The 19,678-nt window shown below is 46.0% G+C and overlaps 1 protein-coding gene across 5 annotated transcripts in view; it reads left to right on the forward strand.

Moving 5' to 3' along the window:
- Positions 1-10,537: 10,537 nt before the first annotated feature.
- Positions 10,538-19,678, forward strand: part of IRAG1 (inositol 1,4,5-triphosphate receptor associated 1) — a 125,951-nt gene continuing 116,810 nt past the window's right edge. Inside the window, exon 1 of one of the 5 annotated variants that reach the window (XM_061440798.1) lies at positions 10,538-10,933. In XM_061440798.1, coding sequence (XP_061296782.1) covers positions 10,867-10,933 — 67 coding nt within the window. In that variant the 5' untranslated portion in view covers positions 10,538-10,866. Of the gene's footprint in view, positions 11,007-19,678 lie in introns of all 5 variants that reach the window. The other 4 variants (XM_061440799.1, XM_061440803.1, XM_061440800.1 and 1 more) reach the window with 4 other exon arrangements.

Below are 19,678 nucleotides of genomic sequence, written 5' to 3' on the forward strand. Positions count from 1 at the left end.
ACACTGGAGTGGGTTGTCATTTTCTTCTCCATTTCTCCTTCTAAAAACTCCAAAAAATAAGATGAAACTCTGAGAGTTCAAAGAACTATTCTAGTGCAAAATCGAAGGCGACATCACTCAGGGTTTCATATTAACACAACTAGAAAAGGTATGTGAAGGGTCTATGGTCAGCAATGGATCTGTTTTTTAAGTTTTTGCTGTGCTGGGTCTTCTTGCTGTGCGGGCTTTCTCTAGTTGCAGAGAGCAGGGGTTACTCTTTAGCTGCGGTGTGGGGGCTTCTCGTGGCGGTGGTTTCTCTTGCTGTGGAGGACAGGCTCTAGACACACAGCTCAGTAGTTGTGGTGCATGGGCTTAGTTTCCCCATGGCACGTGGGATCTTCCAGGACCAAGGATTGAACCCGTGTCCCCTGTATTGGCAGGCAAAGTTTTAACCGCTGTACCATCAGGGAAGTCCAGCAATGGATCGTTTAAGCACAAAGGAGGAGGGAAGACCTAGCCAGGCTCAGGGAGAGGAGCTCTCAATACAGGGAGTAGAGACCTTTCAGTTGCTGTTGTCTGGTCTCCCTCTGCCAGTGGGTGTAAGCAACAGAATGGCATTTTAGAAGTGTCTTTCTGGCTACTGAGGTGGGGGGACTGGATTGGATTGGACAAAGGCAAGAGTAAAGGCAAGCAGACTCGTTAGCAGGAAGTAGAAAAGACACATGTTTATTGAATGAATGAATGAATGAAGAAATGAATAGTAAGCTGTGGATTTTAAGCTGTGACTTTGAGTCCCTGAACATGTGCGTGCTAAGTTGTTTCAGTCATGTCTGACTCTTTGTAACCCCATGGACTGTAGTCCACCAGGCTCTTCTATCCATGGGATTCTCCAGGCAAGGATGCTGGGGTGAGTTGCCATGCCCACCACCAGGGGATGTTCCCAACCTTGGGATAGAACCCATGTCTCTTACATCTCCTGCATTGGAAGGCATGTTCTTTACCACTAGCACCACCTGGGAAGCCATCCCTACTCTTGGCCAAAGGCCATTCTCTGTGGTGTGTGTCATGTTCCCTAAGGGCTATGGAGGGTCTTCAGACTTCTGGAAGAGAAAAATTCTTCCCTTACTGCTGTCCTCCACTGACTCTACGGATTCCCACTCTCTCCCTCCTGGCAGGTCCCTTGGAAGGTAGCCCCTGAGATCCTCTCCTATTTTGCTTTGAGCAATTTGGAGTTTTTGGAGCTTGACCATAAGCTGGCATAAAGTCTGGTTCTAGGCTTTGGCATGTTCCCTCTTCTTCACCTCTCATAGTTCTGAGCCTTTTCTCAGAGGCTTTCTGGTTCACATCACAATTTTAGCCCACCAAAATCCTCACCCCATCCCATAGATCTACATTTGAAGCACAAGCAGATTCCTTTGGGTCATAGGGTGACAACTTCCATGCAGAGCCAAAGCTATGCACTTCCAAGGGGTAACTTATCCCTTTGGCCCTTACAGCTCTTAGGGAACCCATCACCCAGGGGCCCTGCCCTCAGGGTCCAGCCTTACAGTTTTTCATTCCCAGAGTATTTTCAACATTCAGAAAAAAACAAAAATAAATCAAAACAAGGAGCAGCATTCCCATCCAAGAAAGACAAGGGAGGTCCCTAGCACCCCTCAAAACTAGCTTTTGGAGAATCCAAAACAAGCTGTAAGATGTCTTTTGCTTTTAATCCAGAAGAAGAAGGGATGATCACAAAGAAAGGCTCAGATCCAAAGTGAATTCTTTTGTCTAGTACATGGTTTATTTTAAATTTGAAAGTTCAAGGTTACACAAACAAATGGATTGGATGGGACATTTGTGAATTCTGAAGCATAGACATTTCTCCATGTTTGGAGGATGTGCTCAGATATGTGTTTGTGCAATTTTTGTCATTGTTGAAAGAAAAGAGGTAATGAGCCTGAGGATCACTGTACCCAGAATGTTGTGAAAAATAAAGAAATGATATTACAGGGCCCAGAATCCCAAGGATGGGAAGGAGGGTAAATATGGCCCTAGTTGGTTTTATCTTCACATGGCCCCAGGAAACCTGGTTGAACAACCTCTTTCGGATATATCACACCATAAGTTCGACAGAATGGAATTTACTGACTAAATGGAATAAATTGGGCAGATAAACTGCTGTCAAGATGATTGACCTACAGAAATGTTCCTCCTATTTTTCTTTCATTTTTACCTACCTGGTTTTGTCTAAATCTCTTTTTATGAACTCGACTCTAGATTGCATTGACTTCATCAGGCAGCTTTGAGAGAGGGATTTCCTGGGGGTGAAAATCATATTATTCATCAGCAACTGGATTGAAGGAAAGAGCCTGGGACTTAAGGTGTTTAGGTCCAGCTCTTTCAAAGAAGAGCTGTGTGATCCTGGATAAGGAATTTCATTTCAGTACCTTAACCTGGAAAATGCAGACTGAACACTTTGGGAGAATTCACTTTGAAAATAAGTGATGGATATAAATCACTGTGTATAGTACCTGGTACAGAGTAAGTTTTGTAAGTCATGATATAACTCATGATGGAAAAAAAAATACTCTGCCTGTTTTGTAAGGGCAAACAAGCAATTAGGAGGCAATTGCATTGATGACTGGCAAGAAATCATGGAGGCCTAGACCTGTAGTATTGATAAACATAGTAAGAAATGGTCAGACTCTGGATGTATTTTGAAAATACAGCCAACAGAATCTTCTGATGGATTCCCTGTGGGGTGTGTGAGGAGCAGGAAGGGAAATAATGAGCCATGTTTTGTGTTTGAGCAGCTCAAAGGATGGACTTGCCATTTACCAAGATGGAGAAAGCTGAAGGCAAAGCAGGCCCTTGGGTTAAGTTGGAGCTGACTGTGAGACACCCAAGGGAAGGTGTTGAGTGGGCGGTTGGATATATGACTTTGGAGTTGGGAGGAGAGGTCCAGAGTGGACATGAACATTTAAGAGTCTTCAGAGAGTTTAAATAAATGATATTTAAAATCATGAGCTCAAAAAGATTCTCTTGGGAATAAGTGCAGATAGAAAAGAATCTAGGCCTGAGAACCAAGGCCCAGAGAAGTCTAGCGTTCCATACTGGGGAGATGAGGAAGAACAAATGCACACCCTCTCTCTTCCTTCTCTTCCTCTTTTTTCTGCTTTTGTTGTTATGAAAGGGGACTGTTCTATTTAGTTCAGTTAGCCTTCACTTGAACAAAACTACTTGCAAGAGTTCTTTTGGGTTTGCTCTTAAAAAGTGATACATGCTCTTCACAACTTCAAAGTAGTTTTAAAAAGGAAAAACACCCAACTCTGGGCTGTGGAAGAGGCCTCGTGGTGCAGGCATCCAATCAGCAGTCAGTGCATCTGGAGATCAAGTTCCTCTCAGGATTAGTGAAATCGAGCTTTTGTTAGCATTAATTTAATGGTGGAATGTCAACTCACAAACCTCAAAAATCCTTTTATGCTTCACATCTTTTTTCTTTTTTCATAAAAAAATGCAAACTCCCAAATGTATGTGAAGCCTGAAAGGACAATCTGAGAAAGGTTTGTCTCTTCCTTTGGTGAAATAAACAATCTGTTGTGTCATGGCACCTGCACAGAAATCCTGTGTTTGAAGAACAAGTTGAGACTACACTGTTATTCAGGATAGTTAGTGGTGGGGGCAAAGTAGAGAGAGCTCTGCTTATGTAAAGATCTGGGAGTCTCAGTGGACTGTGGATTTTCAATGAGCCAAGAATGACTTGGTTGTCACAGCACACTGTTGCCAAGTGCATGATGAAATGAGTCTCATTGCCTTCACATCCCAGGCCTCACCAAATCCCTGAAAATTGGCTTCTAATTCCATCTATTGACATGGCCCTCCCAAATATCCAATAGCTTATTTACAGTCTTCTTCACTTGTGATTTAAAGGTCTCCTAGAGATCCGCATTTCTAAAGTCTATTCCACTAGTCTAGACATCTCTCAAGGAACAATCCTTGCAATCCTGTATTTCTAACCATCTTCTGGGCATCTCCATTTGAGTGTCTCCATCTGGGTATTTCCATCCAGGCATCCCACCAGCATCTCAAACTGAACTGATTTTTCTTGGCCAGTGAGTGCCTGCTCCTGGCTGCCCTGTGGTATTAACATTCACTTTACCTGCCCAGGGATCAGGTCAAAATTCTGGAGCCACCTGACCTCTTCTTTCCACACCCCACATGCAGTTAGGTTGCAAATTTATTGAGTCTATGTCTTTCTTCCCACCCTTACCACTGCTGTTACCACTTCTGTGCAGAGCTTCCTGCGTTCAGTTATCCGTGTGTGATCTCCACGGGGATGTTTCATAGTCATCTACAACTTGACATGTCCAAAATGGGACTCTGGAGTCTATTACTCCTGTACCCCAGCTGGCTTTCACATCTCCATAAATGACTCCACTGTATATCCAGTTGCTCAACCTGGTTCTTCTCTCCTGAGAGCCACATGTCTATGGGGTGTTTCAGGAGCACCTAGGCTAGTGTTTAGCCCAGTCACTCCACTATAGCCATGTGTTGTTAAAATGTCAAGGTACCTCCCTGCCAGTTGGTAAACAGCTCCTACTCTGAGACCCCTGACTCTCCTCCACCACCTCAGTTGCCCTGGAATCTCCCCCAGAATTCCCTAGATCTCCCCATGACCTGGCAACTCAGATCATGAGGAGATCTAGTGTTGGTGCCTCATACTGCAGGGGATCTCTAGGATCCAGTGACTCCAGTGATATAGCCATTGATACCTATTACAATTGGCCAGCATGTGGGTCATGACAGATATTTTGAAGATAATCCCCAGTATTACCCATTTTGAAAAAGAAGAAATTGACACTGAAGAGATTACATAATTTCCCTATAATTCCTTGGAGTCCATGTGGCTCCAAAGGACTTTTATCAGTTATCTCTTGACTGGTCCCACTGTCCTACAACAATCGTCCCAAAGCCTAACTTTCACCACACACTAGTCCTGCTTAGAAACCTCCTGGGGCTCCCAATCCACATGGAGTTAAGTCCAAACTCAAGCCTGGGCTTCAAGGTTCCTTCATAGTCTGACCAACTCAGGTCAGCTCCATGACAGAAGCCCTGCCACTGCATTCCTGAGCACTTTCCTGCTTCTCCACTTAGACCCACACCACTTATTCCACTAGGAACAATCTCCCTGACCCACTCTTCACATCTTGAAACCTTGACCTGTTTGGACACATGACTGCCTCAAATGCCCACTCCTCTAGAATCAAACCTTCCTCATTGTCCCCGCTTCTTCTTCCTTGGAGCATCTGCAGCTCTTGGGTTCAAGTTCAGCAGCCCAGCCCATCCATGGTTGCTAACCACATTCTTCCTTACAGAACAGTTTTACTCTAATGCCTATGTAAGCACACAGAGAGAGTTTGTAAACCACTTTCACACACCTTGTAATCACAGATGTTACTTACCTTCTTGCATCTTATCCCATAAGCTCCTGGAGGACAGGAGTCACATTTTGCTCATCTGTATAACCTCACTGCCAGCAGAAGTCCAAGCACAAGTCATGCACACAGAACACGTCCTTGAAACAAATGGGTCGGTCATGCTCTTGAGGTCGAGTGGAGAAAGTGGAGGATAATTTTTCTGGCGGCTGTTCTCCCCAGGACTGGCCTAATGCAGTCAGGATGCCAGGATCTTAGCCACTAGACCACCAAGGAAGTTCCCCAAGTCTGCTCTCCTGAAGTTGACACCCTGAGATTCTAGAGTGGCAAAGATAAGTTTTATAATTGTAAGGCACTAGCAGGCTCCTTGACCTCTCCATATCCCAGGTTCCTCATCTAGGACCTAGGGGTGAGAAGGCCTACATCACGTGGGCTTGGTGAAGACTGACTAGACCTTATATGTAAAGTTGCTAACAGAGTGCCTGGCACCACGTTCAGTCAATGACACCTGTCATTGTCCCTTGCATTGACACCTGGATGTCATTCCTGCCAATTTGGCCACTTATCTGTTCACTTACTCATCCAGGGCCTCCTAAGTACTGGGCATTTCACAGAGTCCCTACGTATAAAAGGGGCAGGGAGGCCAATACTCCCAGTGAGGTCATCCCAGTCCCTGAGCTGGCAGAGTTCTTGGCAAGCTTCTGCTTCTCCTGGCTTGGCTTCCCTCAGCCCCAAGATGTGCTTTTGGCCTGGGATTTTTAAACTTCTTCCCTGGCTTTGAGTCAGAGGGCCTGAGGGGAGTGCGTCCCCCAGTCGTGTGCCAGTGCGCCTCCACTGGCCTACCACTTTGATGTTGAGGACACGTGATTGTCTCTGATGGGAATGAGTGATGGATGAACTGGAGATTTGGGTAGAGTGAGGCCAAATCCCTGTGTGGCTCCAGGAACAAGGATAAATATAGCCCGAGTAATTGCTCATGCTCTTTTAAGGATTAAAAGTCAGCTTTCAGGCAAGCTGTGAAGCTCCATGACCAGGACAGCAAAGGACACAGTGCCTTTTTTAGAGCTGTGTCAACACTCCTTGTATACTGCTGGGTCCCAGGCCTCCAAATACTGTTACTGTTTAAGTAAGGGGTCACCTTCTCTGGTCTATACTGCATGAGAGCAGGGATGGCTCTGAAGTGTCCCTACCACATCCCATCAGCCAACTCTAGTCTGGCACACCCAAAAAACATTTTAAATGAATATGTGAGCTGTGAGAAGGCTGCATTTTTAAAATAACTTTTAGAATAAGATCTATAGACATATATACACTACTATGCATAAAATAGATAATTGATGAGAACCCATTGTACAACACAGGGAACTCTACGCAGTGCTCTCTGGTGACCTAAATGGGAAGAAAATCCAAAAAGAGGGGATATATGTAATGGCTCAGACGGTAGAGCATCTGCCTGCAATGCAGGAGACCTGGGTTTGATCCCTGGGTTGTTAAGATCCCCTGGAGAAGGGAATGGCTACTCACTCCAGTATTCTTTCCTGGAGAAGTCCATGGACAGAGAAGTCTGGCTGGCTACAGTCCATGGGCTTGCAAAGGGTCAAACACGATTGAGCAATGAACACTATATGTGTGTCTATAGCTGATTCGCTTTGCTGTACAGCAGAAACTGACACGGCAGTGTAAAGCAACTATACTCTAATTTAAAAAAATAATAAAATCTGTGATCTAGTTAACAATAAGGTACCAGTGCCCACTTTCTGGCTTTCATATAGTCGTATATGCTATTACCACTGGGGGAAGCTGGGGGAAGTGTACATGAGACTCTTTGTACTATTCTTGAACTTCCTGCATTTCTGTAATTATTCAAAAATAAAAAGTAAGAAACCCAAAATAACCTTTAGTCAGGCTCATGCCAATACTCTGACACTTGGGGGAGGCAGTGCTGGAAGATGAATTAACTAAATCCCTGTTTCTAGCAATGCTTCTGTTTCATTACTATTTTTGAATGTAAACATATGACTTATTCACATGATTCAAACTTTAAATGTATAAATAAAATACACAGTGTATACTCTTTGCCCCAGCCACTTAGATTTCCTCCCCATAGGCTACTACATGCTAAGTCACTTCAGTTGTGTCCGACTCTTTGAAACCCTATCGTCTGTAGAGCCCACCGGGCTCCTCTGTCCATGGGATTCTCCAAGCAAGAATACTGTAGTGGGTTGCCATGCCCTCCTCCAGGGGATCTTTCTGACCAAGGACTGAACCTGTGTTTCTTATGTCTCCTGCATTGGCAGATTGGTTCTTTACCACTAGTACCATCTGGCAATTAATGTTAATGTTATTTATTTCTTGTGTTAATTTTAGTGAGATTGTGTGTACACATACATATGTACTTGTGAGTATGTATGTGTGAATGTGAGTATATTTGTGTGTGTGTTTACATATCTATGCTGTTCTGTTATCCTACTTTTTCTACTTAACCGTGAGATCTTGGAGGCTTTTCCTGTCCCTGCATTTCCCCACCCTGTGCTGTGGCTATACCCATCATTTTTACGGCTGACAGTTGGTGGACACTTATGTTGTTTCCAATCCTTCTGCTTTTATACACAAAGCTGCAGTGAATAATCGTGTTCATTTGTCATTTCCCCAAGCGTGGGAATATGTTTGCAAAATAAATTCTTAGGTGTGGAATTGGATCAAAGGATACAAGCCTTGTAATTTTGATCATGCTAAATTGTCTTCTATAGAGCGTGCTCATTTCACACACCCATCAGTGACGTGCTTTATGAAATGTGTGTTAATATAGTGATTTTAAATGTTATTTGGTGACCCTTTTGTGAGTCTGGTGAAAGCTGTAGGCCTGTACCCAAGAAAAACAGAAATCACACAGTATTTTGCACACAGTTTCAATTGGCTCAGAGACTCCTGAAGGCTATCCATAAACCCTAATTTAAGAAATTAGGCTGAAGAGAAGGAAGTATGGTACAGGGACAGACTTTTAGGGCCAAACCACCTAAGTTCACTTCTTTGCTGTACCGCTTACTGGCTGTGGAACATCACACAGGTCTTTTTGCCTCTTTAAATCTTATTAGTTTTCTTTTCAAAAGAATGGTATAATAGCTCTATTTCACGGGGCACATAGGAAGGTACATGCTTTTATGGAGAGTGTCTAATACAGTGATTAGAATATCGTAGGTGTTCAATATAAGGTTTATATAACACATACAGACACATAGACACACAGACATACACTCACACCTCCTTCCTCACATGCACACAAACTGAAGTTCCTAGTTGTCTTTGCAGGAATTGCTGCTAGATTCATAAAATCAACTTTTGGAGTACCACTCCCTAAAATGGGGTTTTTGGACCAACTGCATAAGTGAGAATCACCCGAGGGCCTTAAATAAAATATAGGTTTCTGGGCCTCACTTTAGAGCCACAAGATTAGAATTTCTAGAAAAGGGGTCCAGAGAGTTTCACACTTGATGATTCTATTGCACAATGAAGTTGGAGAAACAGCAGTAAAGAGTTTGGTAATTCATTCTAATCCCTCTACTTGCAGTTCTAGTAGCTATCACGTTGTGGTTTTGCCAGTGGGAGCCTGTTCCCAGTCAATGGATAGGTGTAGGTGCCTGAGGGAAAGCATGGCTAGTACCCATGAGTCTTCTCTGGTTCCATCTACAAAAATAGTTATTTATGGGTTTGACAGACAGCATGTACTATAGTCTCATCAGGAATCTCTTTCGTAACAAGCAAGGAGAAGAGACAGTCCAGGACTGGATGTCCGTGGAAGGGGCTGGGATAGAAGCCCAGTGGGCTAGGTTTGGGGGAGAAAGCCTGCCACAGCCAGGAACTGAGGATAAGGACTGTATGCAGCCAGGCAGCTGTCACCAGGAGGGCTTGAGGCCACACGTCTCGAGGTACCGACACCTAGAGCCCTCAGCATGACTGGCGAACACTTTCTGAGGTGGTAAGTGATGGCCCACCACTAGAGTTGCCAGATTTAGCAAATAAAAATACAGGATGAGCCATTAAATTTCATTAAATTAGAATTTCAGATTTTATATATATATATATACATACATACACACATATATGGGGCTTCCCTGGTAGGTCAGCTGGTAAAGAATTCACCTGCAATGCAGGAGATGCCAGTTTGATTCCTGAGTTGGGAAAATCTCCTGAAGAAGGAATAGGCTACCCACTCCAGTATTCTTGGGCTTCTGGGGTGGCTTAGATGGTAAAGAATCCGCCTGCAATGCGGCAGACCTGGGTTTGATCCCTGGGTTGGGCAGATGCCCTGGAAGAGGGCATGGCAACCCACTCCAGTATTCTTGCCTGGAGAATCCCCATGGACAGAGGAACCTTGTGGGTTACAGTCCATGGAGTCACAAAGAGTCAGATACTACTGAGCAATTAAGCACACAGCACAGCATATATATGTGTGTGTGTGTATGTAAGCATGTCCTGTGCAATATTTGGGACATACTTATACTAAAATAGATATGTGTTCTCTGAAATTCAAGTCTAAGTAGGTGTCCTGCATTCTATCTGGCAGTCCTACATAGGATTTCTCTGAGCTGCCTCTAACTGCTGAAAAGGGTTGGAGACCCCATGTGACTGGCCAGGGCCCACAGCACCATGATCTTTCTCTGGGTGGGGGGCTGCACCCAAGGTGGTGAGGAGCGAGTAAGGGCAAGGTGTGGACTTCAGGAGAGAGCAGCTCTTCCTCACCTGTGTCTGAGCAGGGGCAGGAAACTCACTGGTATTGATCAGCAAGTCTGAGATGCTAGCACTCTGCTAAGCCTTTCAGTATCATCTCATCAAATCCTCCTGCAACCCTAGGAGTTAGGCATTGTGATCCCAGTGATTCCCACTTTAGAGATGAGGAGACTGAGGCTCCACGAGGTTAAGACCCCAGGGCTACTCAGTGGAGGAGCAAGGACTGAAGCCCTGGGGCGGGTGCCAGGTCTGGAATTAGCTGAATCTTCCAGGCCCTTCTCTCTGCTAATCCCGAGGGTTTAAGGTGGGAGCAGCCCCCACCTCCCAATCCCCGGGACAGGAAATGTTCCCAGTCTCGCTGGCGCTGGGCCAGGGTCTTGTCCAGACTCACATGCTCGCTGGAGACTCCAGGCTGGGAGGCAGATCGGCCGAGTTCTCTTGGTCCCTGCCTGCCCAGGACATGCCCAGCAGCATGAGCTGCCTGTGGGCACTGCCCTCCACTGTGTGGGTGCCTGTGGGAGGGGCCCAGGGCCAGCCACTGCCTCTCAGGCCCAGCCTGCGCTGAGCCTCGGATGGCCTGGCCAGCTTCCCTGCCGTTTGCCCCCTGAGTTGGGCCAGAGGGGTCCCCGAGGAGCTCTGGGCTCTAAGTCCCAGCCCCTCTCCGAGGAGGCGGGCAGCGGAGCTCGGCAGCCAGAGGCTTCTCAGCTCCAAGCTCCGGAGCCAGATGTAACATTGACCTTAAATGGTAAAAGCTCCCCAGAGTGAAGAGAGGCTGGCCAGAGGAGGAAAGGGGAATAACTCAGTTTTAGGTAAGTCGTCGCTATCTCCAAGAATAACCTGCCTCTTCAGCTGGGAGCAAGGGAACTCTTCTCCTCCTTAAAGGTACAGGGTGTGCTGGGATGGGGGCGCCTGACTTTAACTTTCTAGGGGAGCTGGCTTGGTCGAATGGCATTTCAGCCGAGTATTTTCATTGTTGCTGTCATCATTTTAAAATAAGAAGTGAATCTTAGCCTGTCCTAACTTAAGTAAATTGTGCTTCTTTTGCTTGCTGTTGGAAAGCATGCACAAGTTAGGGCGAAAACGTGGGTTCTGACTGGGGATCCCCATCCCCAGATTTCCTGTGGACCACTTTGGAGTAATAGAGGGTCCCCGGATTACGTAAGCCCACTGGGCAGGGCTCTTCACACACTGCCTGCTGCCCCAGCCCTGCTCTGTGAGCGCTTGTGTCTCTCTCTGCCACCGTCACCAACCCCCCCCAACACTCGCCTCCTGTCCACTTTGGCCCTTGTGCTGGCCCAGCCCTGTCTGTCTCCCTCCTTGACCTGCCCCTGTATCTGTCCCTGCACTTTCTATCCTGTGTTCTGGTGGCAGCCCCGGTTTTTACCCCGTCCCCATCTCTCCTGCTTCCAGCTTTGCCCCTCTGTGACCTTTCCCTGCACCCTCGAGGGGTTGTGTGTGCCTGGCCTGTGCACTGAGCCTGCACACCTCTAGAAGCTCGGAGTCAGAGCTATTCCTAGAGTGGAAGGCACTCAGGCTGCCTTTTTCCAAAGGAAAGGCCGGTGGAAGCCGGAGGCCAGAGAGGGGCCCAGCTGTCTGTTCCCTCTTGTCCAGTAAACGGCTATAAAAGCCTGGAGATGCTCTGCAGATTGAGTAAACAGTGTGAGATTGTCAGGGACCCCTCGCTGGTGCTCCCATCCCCCAGAGTTCAGCAGCAGCTGCCCTCTTAACACCCACTTTCCAAGCTGCTCTTTGAGGGTCTCGGTGTGGGGGGAGTCAAGCAGCCCATGGATCTTCTGCAGGAAAAAGGAAGTTGCTTCCCAGGCTGTTAGGCTGGGAGTACTAGGGAGTCGGAGCCCGCCGGGGGTTCTGTTGTCCCCACCAGGTGGCAGTGACGTGTGGGTGACAGGTGGCATGAACTCCCCTCAGCTTCACCCCAAGGCTTTTATGGGGAGGAAACTTAAAGTAAGTGACTTGTCTAGGGTCAGACCACTGAGGAGGAGCAGAGCTAGGAGAGCTGGGAGTCAGAGCCAAGTCCGTACGAGTCCAGCTGCAACGCCTGCCCCTCAACACAACTGGGAATATGAGGGTACACTTCTGCCTTGGGGAGTGTCTTGGGCTTTTTGTCCTTAATGGAAATTACAATTGTCATTGTCATGTCTGTTTTGTCCATGATTCAGTGGTGTTTGTGTGTGGGTGCGTAAGTCTATAGGTGTGTGTTGAAAGTGGCTGCTTGTATTCACAGCTGATGTACCTTCCTCTGTGCTTGGTAGTAAGCAGGATGTTCTTGCATACCATGTAAGATTGGGAGGTACAATCCTGTACAAATTGCTACACCATGATCAGTGATTCCCATAAACATGTTTTCTAGAAGAAGAAAAAGCAAACATGCCATTCTTACTATGCATGGAACACTGCTCTAAGCACTTGCCATGTAGCAATTCAGACCTCCACAACCCTACAAAGCACAGGTTGTTATTATCCTCATCATGGAGATGGGACATTTTAGCCCAGAGAGGAAACACAGCTGGTGACAGGTGGTGCTGGCCTACAACCCCAGGCAGCCCATCTCCATAGGCTCTGCTCTAACCACTGTGCCCTGTTCATCTCTGGCCGGTGCCGCTTCGGAGCGGGTTGTGGGGAAGCACCGACTCTCTTCCAACACTGAGTGGCAGACTTTCCATACGTGATTTCGTGTGCTCTCGCCAGCAACGCTAAAGGGGATGTGTCTGCACCTCAGTTTCATAGGAGGACACTAGAACTGGGGGATGTTACATGACTTGTCCAAGGCCATCCAGCCACCAAGTGACAAGCAGGAGACTTCGTATCCTGGATGAAGATAGTGAAGGCCACGGGATGTCTTCTACTGGAAATTAACTCTCAGGTGGACCAGTGGGCTCATAATCTCAGGACGAGGGGTTGGTTCTGTGAATCTCTGTGTGAGGAAGCCAGATTTCTTGCCTGGTGGACTGAACCTCACAAATGGATTCTCAGCTTCCCAAACAATCCTTGCCTCTGTCCTATTAGTAACAAAGGTGGATGGGTGTGCCCACACGTTCAGCAGGAGTGGATACTGAGCTCTCTTAGGGCACAGACCCCATCTCATTCTGTAGAGTGTGTCCAACATTCAGAATAATGCCGAGAGTATATCAATACAAAGTTCTCAGGAGCGATTTTTTTACTTATGAAGAAATGGACATAATGTTTATAATGTGGTTTCTGGTTAAACAGGGCCCTGGGTTTATTATGTGTGTGTACCTGATGATCAGATTCTTTTGGTGTATCTTGAGAGAATGCAAGATAGTGGCGGGGGCGGGGGGGTTGTCTCAAGTCATCCACCCTCTCCTTACCCTGCCACCTCTCCTGGGTAGCCACATGTAACTTCTAGAGTGCCTCTCAGCTGCCCTCTCTATGGCTTGGTGGTCAGCAGAGGGACTGTTTGACGACTGAAGAGGAGCAGAGGCCCAGATGGGTGGGGAGGAGAGATCTAGGAGCCTCCAGATTCTGCTCTTTGAGCTCTTGGAGGCAGGGGGACAGAGATAGAGAACTGAGTTCTCTTGTAGCAAATGTAAAAGGAAGGAGGAGAGAAAATGGATATGAATTGACTTTGTGCCAGGCTCTGTGCTAGAGCTGTTATTTAATTTAATCCTGTGGTAGAGATGAGAATGTTGTGGTTGACAGAGGTGAAGCAACATGCCCAAGGGAACACGGTGGGTGGTGAGCGAGGACTCCAGCTCAGGCTGTTTGGTCCAAAGTGGGCACTTGGATGCCGTCCTGCCTCTAGTCAGTAACCAGGATCTCGAGCAGTTAGAGTGTCACAGTCCAGGTGATGCGAAGGTCAAGGGGATTCCTTTTGCCCCGTGGACCTTGGAGGTCAGACCCTGAGTCCAGGTGACAGCCCAGGGCAGCCTCACTGGATGAGGAGCAGAGGCAACATGAGTCCGTGACCTTGGGCATGCCCTGACTTCTCTGTGAGGGCCTTCCCCACAGAAGAAGGCAAACAGGTGACAGTCAGCCAGCCGGACAGAAAACCTCTTCTGCCTCTCAGCTAATAAGCCACAGATGTGAAAAAAGGGTTAGCAAAGGCTGGGGCTTAATCTGCCCTGGTTACTTTCTTCCCATCCCAGTACTTTTTAAATTTATAATTCTTATTCAGATTTTTTTCCTAGTAATAAAAATAATGTGTATTCTTTGCTAAACTTTCATGGAAAGTATAAGTAAGAAATTCAGAAACAAATATAAATAAATGAAAGATCCCTGTGGAATCGTATCATTCAGAGATAAATACTGGGTTTTTGTTTTTGCCTGGGCTGCACGGCATGGGGGATCTTAGTTCTCTGACCAGGGATCGAATTTGTGCCCCTGCATTGGAAGAGTGGAGTTTTAAGCACTGGACCGTCAGGGAAGTCCCCATAAATATTGTTAATATGGTGTGTCTCTTCCTTTACATTTCTGTATATTTTATAAAACTAGGGTCTTACCATGGGTTTTATAGTCTGCTTAAAAACAAAACTGTTTTAAAGGAATTCCCTGGTGGTCCAGTGTTTAGGACTCAGCGCTTTCTCTGCGGTGGCCCAGGTTCAGTTTCTTTTTGGGGAACTAAGAGCCTGCAAACCACACAGCACAGCCAAAAAAAAAAATTTTTTTAAGACTATTTTTTAAGAGCAGTTTTAGGGTTACAGCAAAGTTGAGAGGAAGGTCTGCACAGAAATTTCCCAGTTCCTCCCCACCCCACACATGCATAGCCTCTGTCAGGTAACAGCTCCACCAGGGTAAAACATTTGTTACAACCGATGAACCTGCATTGACAATCATAGTCACCCAAAGTCCATGGTTTACCTTAGGGTTCACTCTTGGTGTGGTACATTCTGTGGGTTTGGAAAAATTGTATGATGACATGTATGCACCATTATAGTATTACACAGAGTATTTTCGCTTGCCTCAAAATCCTCTGTGCTCCATCTAGTCATCCTTCTCTGATAACCCCAATCAGAGATCACAGATCTCTAGCAATCACAGATTTTTATTACTGTCTCCGTAGTTTCACCTTTTCCAGAATGCCATACAGTTGCAATCACACACTATGTAGCCTTTCCAGACTGGCTTCTTTCACATAGTAATAAGCATTTAAGATTCCTCTATGTCTTTTCATGGCTTGATAGCTCATTTCTTTTTAGCACTGAATAACATTCCATTACCTAGATGCACCACAGTTTATCCATTCTCCTACTGAAGGACATCTTAGTTGGCTTTTTTTCCCCCTAATTTTTAAAAAACTGAAGTATCAATGATGTGCAATATTATATGTTACAGCTTACAACATTCAGTCCAGTTCAGTCACTCAGTCATGTCTGACTCTTTGCGACCCCATAGATTGCAGCACGCCGGGCCTCCCTGTCCATCACCAACTCCCGGAGCGTACTCAAACTCACGTCCATTGAGTCAGTGATGCCATCCAACCATCTCATTCTCTGTCGTCCCCTTCTCCTCCCACCTTCAATCTTTCCCAGCATCAGGGTCTTTTCAAATGAGTCCGTTCTCAGCATCAGGTGGCCACAGTATTGGAGCTTCAGCTCCAGCTTCAGTTCTTCCTGATTCACAATTTTTAAAGGTTATACTCCTTATATAGTTTCAGAATGCTGGCTGTATTCCCTATGTTGTACATTATATCCTCATAGATCATTTATTTTATACATAACAGTTTGCAGTTTTAATCCCTTATTCTTATCCTACCCCTCCTGCTTCCCTTTCCCCACTGGTAACCACTGGAGTTATTTGTGAATCTCTTTCTTTTTTTGTTATATTCACTAGTTTGTTTTTTAGATTCCACATAAGTGATACCATAAGGTATTTGTCTTTCTTTGTCTGACATTTCACTAAGCATAATACCCTCCAAGTCCGTCCACGTTATTGCAAATGGCAAGGTTTCATTCTTTTTTTTAATGTCTGAATAGTAGTCTTTTTTTAACCAAACGTTCTATCATGATCATTTTCTCATGTCATCAAAGATACTTCAAAACATGATGTTTCGGGTGTTGTGTACGACCGAGTAGTTCTGCTGTGCAACAGTTAAAATCATCGTTCCTCCCACTGGGCATTTACAAGTGTGGTTTTCCTTTGGGGCCCGTCTCAGTGGCACACACACGACAGCTTTTCCATCCACGTGTGGTGTTTGGGAACTCTGCGCTCCCGGGTGGGCTTGTGCGGTACGGCTCTAGGGTGTGGGTTTTTTCTGCAAGATGCTAGTGAGTGAGATACTGACTCAGCTCTAAATACACAGATTCACGTCAGAATTGCCTTTTATGTTCTTTCCCATCTATCTGCAGCAGCCCAGGAGTGCGGGCGTGCAGGACTTGCAGTACTAAAACCAGACATCCCAGGCAAATCCGGGCAAGTTGTTCCCCTGGGTTTGGACCTAGTGTGCCTTCAACGTCTTTCCAATGCTTTCCTGTCTCTCTTCTTGACAAAAATGAGAGCAAGTCTTGGGCTTGGAGACTTCGTCAGGAATAGTTAGAATTTAATATCTGTTTTCATTAAGTTTATTTTTACAACTAACTCCTCTTTATTTGTGTTACAAATGGTACTGACTTTTCCATGGATGGTAGGGATATAAAGTTCCCTTTTAAAATAAGTGTGACGACAGGGGAGGCTAACACACTGGGCACTTCTCGTGTGCTTAGCGATATCCTATTGTTTTCCCTGCAGGACCTCATTTCATCCTCACAGCAGCCCTCTGACGTAGTTACAACTGTTCGCTCTATTGTACAGATGAGGAAACTGAGGGCCAGAGAGGGTAAAGAACGTGGCCAACAACCCAGAGGTGGTAAATGGCCCAGCCAAGATAGCAATCCTGGCGCTTTGCTAATCAAATGAAAAAAATTAAATCTCTAAATATATAGGTGAGAACATGTGAGGGTGGGGTGTAGATGACTCAGTTTTAGGAAACACAGGTTTTGTGAGCAGGCATATCAGTTAGTATAAGATGGGGCAGAGGGAAACTGAGCCACCCCAGCAAAACTAAGTGAAAATTAGGAGCCAATGGGCCCAGAAGAGGTGGGAAGGGACGGGGCCATCCAGTGATTGCAGCAGGGGTGCAGGGCTGGGACACGGTGCCGAAGGCATGGTGGTCACTCCGGGAAGAGACACAAAGAGGCTACCGGAGGCTACCCACAAGCTAACCAGAGCATGTTTCCAGAGAGCCCAAGGTTCCTGGTTCAACAGAAGAGAAAGCAAGCCCGAAGACACCCTTGACTTTGCTCATACAGATGTGGTTAAAAGAGCGCCAGCCCTGAGTCAGGAGGAGGGCTCAGCTTTGACTGGCTCTTCTCTCTGACTCAAACGGTAAAGCGTCTGTCTACAATGCGGGAGACCTGGGTTCGATCCCTGGGTCAGGAAGATTCCCTGGAGAAGAAAATGGCAATCCACTCCAGTACTATTGCCTGGAAAATCCCATGGATAGAGGAGCTTGATAGGCTACAGTCCATGGGGTCGCAAAGAGTCCGACACAACTGAGCGACTTCAATTTCACTTTCACTTTCTTTCACAATCACAGTGGAAGCTGATGGCTGGAGCTGGAAGTAGCATCTTGTCTGGTGGAGAGCACAGGCCCTGGAGTGACCACGTGACTCCACCACTGACCAGCTGTACCCCTTGAGCCACAGTTAACCTCTCCGAGTCTCAGTTCCCTCTCCTGTAAAACAGGGATAATGATGGTGTCCACTTGATGGGGTTAAATCCCTCAGCTTGGTGTCTGCTCTCAGCGACCCCCTCCCATCCCACCCTTCTGGGTCAGGTCTTAATTGTGGCATGTGGGATTTTTCGTTGTGGCATTCGGGCTCAGTAGTTAGTTCTCAGATCTTAGTTTCCCTACCAGGGACTGAACTCTCACCCTTTGCACTGGAAGGTGAATTCTTAACCACTGGACTGCCAGGGAACTCCCAGTATGTGGCAGTCTGTTTCAGGTCTCATAACCTTGTCCATGAGCAAGGCCCTATGTTCTGTTTAGTAGGAAAATACAAGTCTAGAACCATGAGCTTTCTATTAGCAGGAAATGCCATGTCCTATGTCATGAGTCCTGAGTCATTCTCTCTGACCCACCAAGGTTTATGCCCAAAAAGTTCCTAGACATGGCCAAAGCCACGAAATCTGCTATAGAGGCAGCATGGAGTATGGTTGGGACCTCAGGTGCTCAAATCAAATGACCTGAATTCAAATCCCTACTCTGTAACTTATCATGTGACTTTGGGGGAAGAATCTAACTACTTTTCTTACCTGTAAGATGAGGCTGAAGATGCTAATAATTTAACTTGCTCAAAGAGTTTTTATGAAGATGAAATGGACTGCTGTATCCATAGTACTTATATGTGTGTAAGTACTCAATAAATAATAACAGTTATTTAAGCTTAGATTAACATCAAGCACATGGAACACCTAGAGTTTTGTGGCTCTAGGTGGTCAGGTTTCACTAAGGGCTGTCTTGTCATGATATTTTCAACTTGTTTGGGGTTTGGATCCCTGGTAGAAAGACTGTGATGCCCTTCCGGACTTCCTACCTAAGACATCTTTCCTATTTCCCGGTTGAGGTCCAACTTGTCCCTGATGGAAGGTGATGATGATAAAGCTGAATATTGTCAGGGGGAATCTAGACTGGATGCCAAGAGGACTCCCTGAGGAACATGATCTTGGGGATATTCCAGGGTCCTGGACCTATCCCTAAGCCTGGTCTATGGCCTGGAGTTAATTATGTATATGAGACTGACTCATGATAATCAAACTCACAAGAGACAGAAGTATGTAATTCTGAATGTCTGTGTGCTAATGTATGGGAAAAGATTACCCTTCCAGTGACCAAAATGTGTGGGAGATGGAGATTTAGCTCAGAAGGTGGAAAGTTGTAAGGGGTATTTCATGTGAGCCATAAAATGGCCTGATAGCCATCTCTGCTTATAACAAAGAGATTCCCCCAGAGCACTGGATGGGTCTGTCCCCTGGGGACTTTAGATAAGCGTTTCTCTTTGGAATTCCCTTTGTCTTCTGTAGAAAGATGGGATTTGTTGGAACATAGTTCAGAGAATCAAAGGAAGGAGGAGACCTGCCCCAGGAACGCAGCCCCCAGGCAGTGGTAGGGATGGGGCAGCAGGAACTTGCCAGTGTTTTCTTTAGAGCAGAGGTCTTCTCTACAGCAGAGGGTTTTGATGGTTAATCTCGCCAATTAAAATGTTTTTAGAATGGAGCTCTAGTTTATTTGTATATCTCTGTTTTCAGTTATGTTCATGAGCTACTGCATTCATGTTGTGCTTGTGCTCAGTTGTGTCCAAGTCTTTTGCGACCCCATAGACTGTAGCCCTCCAGACTCTTCTGTTCGTGTAATTTTCTAGGCAAGAATACTGGAGTGGGCTGCCATTTCCTACTCCAGGGGATCTTTCCAACCCAGGGATCCAACCTGTGTCTCCTGCACTGTGTCTCCACTGGCAGTTGGATTCTTTACCACTGGCGATATGCAAGTTATTTTATAAAACTAGTAAAAATAGAAATTTTAAAAAGATAAGAAAGAGAAA

The sequence above is a fragment of the Bos javanicus genome, chromosome 15 (assembly GCF_032452875.1).
Source record: "Bos javanicus breed banteng chromosome 15, ARS-OSU_banteng_1.0, whole genome shotgun sequence".
Classification (NCBI taxonomy): domain Eukaryota; kingdom Metazoa; phylum Chordata; class Mammalia; order Artiodactyla; family Bovidae; genus Bos; species Bos javanicus.